The sequence below is a fragment of the Coloeus monedula genome (genome assembly GCF_965178545.1).
Source record: "Coloeus monedula genome assembly, chromosome: 21".
NCBI classification, from domain to species: domain Eukaryota; kingdom Metazoa; phylum Chordata; class Aves; order Passeriformes; family Corvidae; genus Coloeus; species Coloeus monedula.
The window spans coordinates 5,503,913-5,515,161 of record NC_138801.1 but is presented as its reverse complement, the minus strand read 5'-3'; the positions used below and the strand labels follow the sequence as shown (position 1 = coordinate 5,515,161).

Genomic DNA, 11,249 nt, shown 5'->3' with positions numbered 1-11,249 from the left:
GATGTGAGGGACGGCAGCTTCTGCCACACAACAGCCTTCCCTTAACTTTCCCACTGCGTGCTGGTAAATCCAGGGCAGGCTTAACTCAAGGAGCAACATTAATCATCAAATCTATAAGCAGGATATAGAAAGGCCAAGTGTGAATAATTACTGCTCAGGTGCTAATTACCCAGGCCCAGACCAAACCCAACATATTAAACAGACCGCTAACAGCAGCAGCCTCTCGACCATGTTGCTGGGTCCCCCATTGCTCTCCTACTGCTCTCTCTGCAGGGGACTCCTACAAACATCTGCTAACACGTGCAGATCCAAAATATTCTTCTGCTCGTTCGTGTTTAAGCTGGGGAGATGAGATGGGAGGGATCTGACTCAAAATCAACAGATGGAAGGAAGGACAGATAGATCCTGCACTGAGTTCTGCACAGCACAAAGTTGCTCTTCTGGGGATGGGCTGCTGGGACTGGATATGGGCTTGTTCTTGGCATTTGTGGTTTAGGAGGACATGGAGCTGCTCCAGCTGTGGGTCAGCACCTGGGAATTGGTGCTTGGCCCATGATGTGAGGGTGGGTTTTCCTCGGGTGGGTGCCCAACCTCCCCCTGGGACCTGGGGATGAGCTGGGCTGGCAGTCTGGGAGATGAGAGGGTCAGTTCTCCATCACTGTGTCCTTCCTTGTCCCTCCTGGTGCGGACGGACCTGTTGGATGTGCAGTGTGACATCCTCCTCCAAGCTGAGCTGCTTCAGTGGCATGAGGGCTTGGCTGAACCGCTGGCTTTGGCACTGGGCCTGATCTATGACTCCCTAATGCCAGACCTGAGCCCTCCAAGTGCCCATGGGGTGTTGGTGGTGCAGGGCAGAGCACTGTGATGGGTGCTGGGTTTGTGCTGACCCTCTGCTGTTGGTGAGTCCAGCCCAGCCCTGCAGCCACCTCTGCAATTGCTGCTGGGTCAGGGAAATCAAGCGAGATCTGGACCCTCCTGAGTTCTACAGGCAGCTGCCAGGTGCCTTCTGCCCTTCCTGCCGGCTCTGCTGAGGGCAGCTCTCTGGAAAAACAGGGTGGGCTCAGGCGCTGCTCCAGCCTCGGGTTGAATTTCTGCCTCTGTTACTGGAGGCAGCATCTCTGCCCGGGGTAGGGTGACTCTTCCCCCAGACCGACGGGGTTCCGTGTGGCGACATTGAGGATACCACAAGCACCGGATCTACTTGTGGAGAGCATTTTGCGCTGGGAAGGGAAAGCCACAGCTGTCTCGCAGCTGGCAGAGCGGGCGGTGCGTGCACAGAGCCGGGGCTCCCTCTGCCTTGGCACGGTGCAGGACTCCCCTCGCTCCCCTCACTCTCCCCGTCTCCCACCTCCCGCCGGTCTGTGCCAGCCACACTCCACCTGTCCCTTCCAGAGGACCCCTCCATGCCTTGTTCCTGCTCCAGGACTGCCGGGCACAAAACCCTCAGCCGGGAGAGCACTAAGGGGAGAGAGGATATGGAAGGATTTTTAGGGTCAAACTCTTCAGCATCAGCTAAAAGTCGGGCAGTCCTGGGGCACGCTGGACCGTGCTGGGGGCAGAGCTGGTGTGGGGACAGGCGCTGGCATGAGAGCAGAGCGCACGGCTGGGCTGGGGGATGCGGCGGTGGCAGCTGAGCTCCCTCAGATTTTGGGTCCTCCACCCTGCTCCAGCCCATCTGTTCTGCATTTCTCACCGGAGCCAGGGACCGGAGGGGTTGGGGGGCGAGGTGGTGGGTTCCTACCGGGGTGTTGAGGGGGCACAGCCCCCTTCCCCGTAGCACCCAGGGGGTTCAGCCGACTTGTGAAGGGATCAAAACATTTTGTGCCTGGAAGACGAGGAGCGTGTGCGAGAGTGAGGATGGGCTTGTGTTGGGGGGTGCAACCTTCCCCTGTCACCTCCCTTCTAGCCTGAATGCTTCTGCCATCATGATTAATTTATCAGGTACTTATGAATATGCAGATGAGACTCTGGTTTCCAGGCTCTGCTTTCAGGAGAGGCTGTGATGGGCTTTCTGCTGCTGCCGCCTTCGTAAGAAGAGAAATGTCATGTACCAGCGTTTAAAATAAATAAATAACTGCGCCACCGAGAGCGTGTGAGTCTTCGCGGCTCCGCGGAGCTGTGGGATCTCCTCGTTCCTCAGTGACAGGGATTTTTGAGTGTCCCTGTGGCATATGCACCCCGACTCCCCCTCCCCGTGTGTGTACCGGTGATGCGGAGGCGTCTTTGCCAATTCCAGCCTTTGAAACCTTGAGTGAAGCCCCAGAAACTTCCACTGTGAAGGCGGGCGAGAGCTGGCTGCCCCCGGGAGAGGGGAGATTTGGAGGGATAGGTGCGCCTGGGGCGGTGGACTCCTGCAGGAACGGGGGTTTCTCCTGCTGATGGCCCCTTTATCACGGGAAACCCCGAGGTCCGGGAGATGGGAGGCGGTTTCGGAAGGGTGATGAATGCGTGCATGCGGCTGTTGGGCTAAAGCGAGCTCTCCCCCGTCTGGCTGGGCTGCCTGGAGCAGGGGCTGTGGGAAAAGGATTTGGGTTTAAGATTCAGCAGCCGGCTGCGCTGACCTGTGGGCGTCCTCAGAAGCACCTGGGTTTTCAAACTTCCCCCAAACATTGTGTTGCAGCAGCCAGGGCTATGGATGCAGGAGCTGCTGCTTCTGCTAATCCCACTGCCGGGGCCCCCTCTCCAGCCGTCTCCGTGCTGGGGAGCCTCGACTCCCGGGGCAAGGGAGAGGATGCAGCCGGTGGAGGCCCCGGGGGTCCCGGCCCAAGAGGCCGGGGCAGGGAAGGCGATCCTCGACGGCCCCATGGGTTAATTTCCCCTGGTCGAAGCATCGAGCTCTAGTCTCGCAGAGCGCTAGTGCGCTCAGCAGTGCTCCCGCAGTGCCTCTGCGCCTGGGCAGGGGGTTACAGGGCTTATATTTTCAATTGTAATTTTTTTTTGAGGGGAGGCTATTTGGAGGATCAGCAGCGGAGGGGAGCGGCGCTCAGCCCTGCGGCGTCCTGAGCAGGACAGGGCTGGCCCGGGGCAGCAGCACGGGGGGCTGGGGACAACGCGGCCTCCCCTGCCCCTTCCTCTGCCCCACGGTGGGGTCGGGGCCGCCCCCTCCCTCCCCGTTCCCCCGGCCCCGCGGGGCGCTGCGGGTCCCGCGGCGGGCGCCAGGGGGCGCTGCGGGCGCGGAGCGGGCGCGGGGCGCGGAGCGGGGGCGCAGCCGGGCCGGGGGCTCCGCGCTCCGGCTCCTCTGCGGCTGCGACCCCCTCCGCAACCCCTCCCCGCTCCGCAATCCCATGGCTTCGGTCTCTCGGCCCGGGAGGAGGGAAGGTTGCGCTCCCGCGGTGATGCGCGGGGTTGGGAAGGGAGGTTTTGTCCATATGTTGATTTGGGGGTGTTCCCGAGGATGCTGGGGGTGCGGGGGCAGAGGGACGGCTCTATCTGCGGGATTTGCGCTGCATGCTAGAAACTGCGAGTTATGCTCAGAGTTAAAAGAAATAATAATTCTCCCGTCCTGAGGTGGCCGGGGGCTGTTGAGGGGGTGCGGAGCGGCCCCGGCTCGTTCCTGTGGGGTAAAGGAGGGGAGGAGAAAAACACACACACAAAAAAGGGGGAAAAAAGGAAAACCCGCCCGCACCACCCAGCGGCCCCGCGCGGGGATAACAAACTCCAACTTAAAAAAAACTTCCGAGCGCGTCGGGGGGCGCGCAGGCGGCGGCGCTGCCCAGGTGCGGGTCGAGGCAGGGCCAGGGGGTCCTGGCTGCTCCCCCCGCCCCGGGGCGCGGGGAGGGGACCCGAGCCCCGGCCCCTTCCCCACCTGGGACTCGCTTTGAGCGGCACGGCCAGACCCAAGGGGGGGCTTTTGTTGCATCCTGGCAGCCGGGGAGGCTGCGGGTGTGTGTGTGTGGGGAGAGGGTGAATCGGGATAGTGTTGGGGAGGAGACAAAGGGGTTTTTCCGGGGCCGGGGGGGTGTCGGAGTTTCGGCAAAGGCTCCCCGGTGCAGGGGGGAAGCGGTGGTTCAGGAGAGGGGCTTCAGCGGGCTGCGGGGTGAAGGAAAGCAAGGGCACAGCAACTTTATAATCGACTTTTTATTAAGATTATAAATTTAAACAAATCTGAACAGTTTTACCCGGTGATATACAATTCCATATGCACAAAAATACAGGCTTACAAACAAAGAAAAAGGAGCAGGAAAAAAAAAAAAGACCCCAACAGACCGTTTGGCAAAGCATCTTCAGTTACACACAGTGCTGATAGTGAAGTTGGGAGTGGGCAAAAAAAAAAAGAGGGGGGACGACGACCAGAAAACCCACCTTTTTACAACAAAAGGTTTTTCTTTAAAAAAACAATGTAAAAAAAAAAATCAAGAGACTCTACAGGAGACAATCTCTTCACAAGACCAAACAATGCTGGTTTTATGATTGGGAAGGCTGAAACCAGAACAGTTAAGAAAAAAAAAAAAGGGGGGGGGGGGAAGAAAAAAAAGAGTCAGACCCGACACACACACTGGAGACGTGAGTCGTGCTACACGGTTACCTGCGGCATCACAAGCACACACCGAGACGGAGGCTCCGGGCTGCCGGGGGTGGCTCGCCCCCTCCCCGGCGTGGCGGGGCGCAGCCCGGAGGGACCCCCGGCCCCTGTTTTTCCCCTTCCCACCCTCCCCAAATTCAGCTCTCAGAACCCTCCAGCGCTCCCCTGGCACAAGCGGCGGGAAGAAGTCACATCACACACATTTCTTCTGGGAGGAAAGTTGAAATGTTTTCATTTCTGCCTTTTTTTTTTTTTTCCTTTTCTTTTAAATATATAAAGAAACGCACAAAAGCGACGGGGCAGCAGCGGCTTTCCCCTGTCCGCACCCTGAAACGCGCCGAGCCGGGGGCGGCGGGACCCGCGGGGCGGCCCGGGGCGGGGAGCGGGGCCGGGGGCGCTCCCGCCGCGGGGTCCCGGGGCCGGTCCCGGCTCTCACGTGGCGCTACCGGCCGCCAGCACCGGCCCCGGGAAACGCGCCGTGAAGAGAACCCGAGCGGACACAAAGAGGATTATTTAAATAGGTGCTTCGTTGTTGTTTTTTTTTTTTTGTTTGTTTTGTTTTCGTTTGTTTGCTTGTTTTTGTTGTTGATTTTTTTTTCTCTCATCTCTGCAAAAATAAAGTCCCAAGATCTTAGATTTTTTTTTCTTTATTGTACAATTTATAAAACACTAGCGCGGCTCTGCCCTCCCGCCTCCCCTGCGCACCCCTCGGCACCCCCCCCTCCCCTCGCCCCAACCCCCCTCCCTGCCTTTGTTTCAGGGTCCCCCCTCCGGAGCCGCCGTCCCTCGGATCGCACCCCCGTTTTGTCAACACCCCCCACACACCCCCTCTGCTCCCCCACTTCTCTCTAAAACGCGACGATGGCCCGAGTCCAGGCTCCCAGGCTCGCCAGCGCCTGCTTGCTGCACAGCTGCCCGTTGAGGGGCTGCTCCGAGTCCGCCTGCTGCCGGCTCACCAGCCCCGTGAAACCGGAGCCGAAGATGGAGATCAAGTTGGAGATGTTGGAAGAGTCCTGGGGGTGCTCGGCGCTGTACTCCTCGAAGCGGGCGCGTTTGGTGCACGGGGCGAAGGGGGGGCCGCCCGCCACCCCGCCTCCCCCCGGCTCCCCTTCCTCCACCCCCTCCTCTTCCTCCTCCTGCCCCGGGTAATACTTGCGCTTGGTGCCGGGCGCGGGCGGCGGGGAGGCGAGCCCCGGTGCCGGCTGGCAGCAGCAGGGGCACTGCGAGCAGCAGTCCTGGTGCAAGTACCCGTTCTCCACCGTGGTCACGACGTGAGTGTCCAAATCCAGCACCGTGGTGCGGCTGCTACAGTGCGGGGCCCCGCCGCTCCCGAAGTCACAGCCGGCGGCGTAGAGCAGCCCCGGGGCCGCGCTGCCGCCGCCACCGGGACCGGCGCTGCCGGCTGCCCGGTAGAAGCCCGGGGACGAGTCTCTGCAGGGCGCTCGCTGCAGCTCCGGGGGCGCCGCGCACACCGGCACCTCCAGCAGCTCCGCGCCGCCCCGCGCAGCCCCGCAGCTCCGCGCCTCGCGGTCCTGCGTGTCGGCGGGCAGCGGGAGTGCCGCCAGCTCCGGCGGGGCGGCGGCGGCGGGCGGTGGGCAGGCGGGCATGGCGAGGAGCGGGGCGCCGTCGGGGTAGTGCTGCTGGCGGCGGTAGAGCTCGGCGTAGCGCTCGCTCAGGTAGAGCTGCCGGGCGTTGCGGAGCACATAGGAGACGAGCAGGTTCTTGTGGAGCTTGATGCCGCCTCGCTGCGTGCGGGAGCTGTGGATCTTCCGCAGGGAAATACTGATCAAACTCTGCGCATCGAGGGTGCACTCCATCCTCCTCCGGCCCCTCAGCATCGGCTCTCGCCGCCCGCGCAGCCAGGCACCCCGGCCCGCATCCACACGGCAGCCGGGCGGGTGCGGAGGGTCGTAAGGAAGGAGGATAAAGAGGCGGGGGGGGGAGGGAATAAAGGGGAGGGGGGGAAGGGGAAAAGGGGGGACAGAGCCTGAGGTCGCTGGAGAAGGGGGGGAAATAGAGAGGGGTGTCTTCAGGGGGCGGCCAGCGGCGGGAGCAGCGCGGGCATCGCCGGGGGCTCCCGCTGCTGCCGCCGCCGCCGCCGCGCTCCGAGCACGGACGGCGCGGGCGGGCAGCGCCACCAGCGCCGCGCGCGCCCCCGCCCCGCCCTCCCGCGCGGCACCGCCCCCCGCCCGCCCCTCCGCGCGCTCCCGCCCGCCCCGCCCACCCGCGCGCTGCCCCCCCCGCGCCCGCCCGTACCTGTCGCGCGGAGACACTGAACGCCCGCCCGCCCGGCCCCCGCCTTTTATACCGCTGCGCCGGCCCCTGGGCCCCGCCCCCCGGGGCCGGCGCCACCAATGGAAAGGCGGCGGGCGGCTTGACGGGCGGACGGCGCCGCCAATAGGAGCGAGGCGGGCCCCTCGTGCCGTTCAAATGGTGTCAGGCGCGACGCGGCCCGTGAGGGCGGCGGGGGCTCGGCCGAGCCGGGCGGGGGCACCGGGGGCACCGGGAGTCCTGTCCGAGCGGCGGCGGGGCCGGGGCGCAGCCTCCCTGCGCCGCTCTCCTCGCACAGGTGAGCGAGGGGCGGTGCCGGCGCCGGTGGGCGGTCCCGAGCAGCCGCGGGGGCGGGGGCGCGTCACGCCCCGCCCCGTCCCGCCCTGTGACACCCCCGGGCACGGCGTATTCTCAGCAGGATCCTCGGTGGTCCCGGCACTTTCTGTGGATTTCATCTCAGGCGGTGAGGGGGGAATGCCCCGCTCCGCTTTGGGCTGTCCTAGCCCCGGGAGTTCCCGGTTCGGTGCTGGCGGCATGCCAGCACTGCCGGGTCCCCCCGCGCCCCGACAGCCCTCGGCACGGACACCCCTTGTCTTGCCTGGAGAGCTCCGGCCATCACCCCGCGTTTGGAGGGGAGTCAGGGCTTTCCCCCGACGTGGGGGCAGGACCGTGTATCAGTCACTTCTCACAAAGTGCCCCAATCACACCTGGTTTTCCCCCAAAGTGAAAGCAGGACCGCGCTCGGGTTAATTATGGGCTAATTAGGGCCTCCCTTTGCAGGGCAGCGCGGCCCCTGCTCTTCCTCACAGAAGGGTGTGAGGGGAGGGGTCTGGGTTGGTCCCTATGGGGTTAGGCACTGCAGGGGCTCGGGGGTGGGTTTAGGGGATGCAGAGACTCAGGGGTGTCCCCACATTTTTTGCTTAAAAGCCGCAGTCACCCAGTCACCCAACCACCGCGCCTGGGGAGCAGCAGCACCCGCGGAAGCTGGTGACACCGTAGAGCAGCAGCCCTTGTTCACCAGGTAAGAGCTGGGGAGCTCAGGGCAGAAGGCTGCAGTGTCTGGGTGGGAGAAGGGGCTGCGAGCTGCCAGGAAGGGGCTGCAGTGCTGGGGCAATGGGAGCTGCTTCTGAAACGGCATCTTCTATAGAAAGCAGAAGGTAGGGGAGAGATGAGGGGGTTTCCCCACTGACTGCAGAGGGCCTCCGGGCTAGGTGCCTGCCTTGGGGTCACCCTGGCATGCATACCTTAGCAGCAGCTATGGGCAGCCTCATGTCTGTGTGTTGTGTGGAGCCCACTGGAAAGAAAGCCCCTGAAGCCCTTGCTCCTGCTGTGCAGCCCAAATGCCAAACCACAGGGGCAGTGACACAAGGTGATCACTGGGGTCATCAGCTCACTGTGCAAAACCTGGGCTCTGTGGGGGGTTTTGAGGGGGATGCTTGGAGGCTTTTCTTGTTTCCTGGCCTGACTGTATTCTGCTGGGCCAGCTTGACCATGTCCTCCACTCAAGGGAATGGGAGCAGGCCCAGCATCACCGAGGATTTTGTTCCTGTGGAAGGGTGGTTGGGGCAGCAGCTGGGCTGGGGCAGCTCATTTCTCCCTGAGGAGCAGCTGGCTAAGTCCTGCATGCTCATGGAACAACCTTCTCCACAATCTGCCTTCAGCCACGCAAACTGGGATGAACGACACTCTGTGCATTCCCGAGCTCTGGTACGATGCTCTTGTTCCTTGTTCATAATGCAAAAAGTGATCACAACCCCCTCCAAAGGGATGGCTGTAGCTCAAGGCAGTGGGTACAGGCAGCATTGGAGATGGGGGGGTTATGCTGTGTCCGTCCTCTCCTCCACCAGTCTCTCTCACTTGCAATTCTCCCTGGCTGCAAGTTGGCTTTTCCAGGGCTGTGGCTGCACAGCACCTGGGGGTCCAGGAGGTGATAACTGAAGCTGGTCTGTGCAGATACTATGGGGTGCAGCAGGACTGGGATTTGGGCACATTGCATAGAGCAGTGCTGAGCTTTGGGTGCTTTGGTGGCTTGCGCCAGATCTTGCTGCTGCTCAGTGAGATCAAAGGCTCTGCCATCGTGGGCTGTTGGGGTTGGTGCTTGTGGACTGAGCCCCAGCTGCAGCTCTGCAGCATTTTCTCTGTCCTCATGGGCACTGGGGAACCAGGGCAGCGAGCGCTGCTGCTGCCAACCTGTGCCACATCCTCCACCCAGCGCAGGCAGTGATTTCTTCTCCTGCTCAGCTGGCGTTTGCTGCTCTCTGGCCCATCTCCAGCTGTAGAACTCCAGCCTAGGTGGTCCAGGCTAAGAGCTTGAATTGCCCATTGGCTGACTGTGATGGGGTGGCTTGGGCAGCGTGGATGGTGCCAGGCACAAAGCATTGCCCTGGCAGACACACTCTGCCTCGAGCTCCTGCTCACCTTCCTGCCTACAACTCAAGCATGGGCTCAGGACACTGCCCAGTGCTGGCCCTCTGCTTTTTAATCATCGAGTGGCCCTGCTGGCCTTGAGTTGGGGATTTCAGTGAAGGGTCAGATAGATTTTGCAGAGCTCTGCTTGCAGCAGTGCCGGGTTTAGGGAGGTGCAGAGGGTGGTGTATCCTCAGGGCTGGTCGGGCATCGTGGGGCAGTCCTGGATGCAGGAGCTGCTGCTGTCTCTGGCTGTCAGAGAAGTGCCCTCTGCTGTAACTGCCTGAGAAGCTTCGTGGCACCAGGAAAACCCGAGAGCACAGCAGGAGCCTCTAGGAGATGAAGATGGAATTAAAACTTTAATCTTATTTAGACTCTGGATAATTAATATAAAGGCTATAAAACGTGGGCCTGATCCTCGTGCTGACTGCCGGGCACTGTGCTGCGGCCGGCAGGGCCGTGGCAGCTGCAGGCTGGCTCTCCTCCCTGGCTGGCTCTCCTGGCAGGTGCCAATGTTTTGTTTGCAGACACGGTGGCTTTAATCCTGGAGCTGGGATGGGCTGTGCACTGCGAGAGCCACACTGCTTCAGTTTGGCCTGTGAACTCCAAAATCTCCCAGAGACAGGAATCTGGCTGATACCTGTCTTGGCACATGATTGCAAGTTCTGCTTTTCTAAAGAGGATAATGAGTTCTGTCCATTTTCTGGCTCTGCAGCAGCAAGGTGGGGCAGGATGGGTTTGGTGCTTGCCTTTCTCAGGAAAACCTGTGTGTCCTGTCCAGCATCCCTATTCCCTGGTGTTGGGGTTTGGGTGCCCTTTCCATGGGCAAGGGCCCTAAGAACCTTACTGCTGTAGTGGACAGTTCATGTAAAACCATCTTGGTTAAATGTAATTCCAGCTTTTACCTGTCTGGTTTTTATATGGTGAGAATCATTATTTCCCCAAAGAAGAAGAGGATGGGCCCAGGATTTGCTTTCTGAAGGGCTAAGCTACACATTTCCTGGTGTAGATGATGCTGGTCCTGGGGACTGCCTGTGATGTGGGCACTGTGGGGCTGCTCCTGGGCTGGGGATGGTGCAGCAGTACCACACCTGGTCCAGCCCTGCTGATGTCCTGGTGCCAGGGCCGGTTTCGCAGCCATCGATTCTGCAGTGGGCTCCAGCAGCAAAACCTGGCGGTCCGCTGCTCTCAGCTGCAGAGTAAACAAGCTGGCAAGAGAAACCATTTTGCTTCAGCTAGTAGGAGAAACCCTTTTTAGGTAGCACTTCCAACTGGCAATGCTCTCCTTCATTAACCCCCTCCTTCCCTTTCCAATGAAACGTGAATTTGCAGCGATTGGAGATCAGGCTCTTGCCAGTGCAGCTTTGCCACCCAGAGCAACGAACACAGACGTGAATTTACTGCTTGATCTCATAATTTCAGTGCAATTAGACTGGCTGCTATAAAGCAATTTCCCCTTGAGCCTCGGAGTCCTGGGCCTGGGTACTGCCCAGCTTTTCTCAGACAGGGAAAGGGAGGCCTTTGGGTATTGGCTGAAACACAAGGTTTTTTGGGTGCACCTGGAACTTGACTCCCTGGAGACGCGTCTATGAGCTGGAGCTGCGGGTGCCTGGCATGTCTGAAAAGGAGCCTGCTTTTCAGGCTTACTTATTACAAGTCAGGCACCCAACGCTAGTGGGAAAACAAGCCAGAACAAGGTTTTCAGGCTGAGCTCTTGGAGCAGGGCTGGCCTCTGCCACCTTCTCCTCTGTGCTGGGCAGGCTTAATGTTGCCTGGCTCCCCAAGATGCTCCCCATCTTGGGGGGACTTGTAGGGCAGACCCACAGGTTCTGCTGCAGCATGTGGGGAATGGGCCATGTCGGCTCTCAAAGCCAGCAGCCCTTGGAGAAGCATAACCATCTGTATTGATTGAGCGGGCTGTGGGTAGGGCTGTCACCTCGCTGTTGTAGCTGTTAGCTCTTTCTCACAGCTTTGGTATCATAGTCAAATACTTTGTATAAAATCCTGGAGAAAAAGGGCTAGAAACCATACTGAAAAAGCATCCATATAA

At 60.7% G+C, this 11,249-nt stretch overlaps 1 protein-coding gene across 1 annotated transcript; it reads right to left on the bottom strand.

Annotated features, from left to right (window-relative positions):
* Positions 1–5,361: 5,361 nt before the first annotated feature.
* IER5L (immediate early response 5 like) lies at positions 5,362–6,552 on the bottom strand. The gene has a single exon (XM_082295138.1). The coding sequence runs from the start codon at positions 6,358–6,360 to the stop codon at positions 5,371–5,373; it is 990 nt and encodes a 329-aa protein (XP_082151264.1). The 5' UTR covers positions 6,361–6,552; the 3' UTR covers positions 5,362–5,370.
* Positions 6,553–11,249: the final 4,697 nt, after the last annotated feature.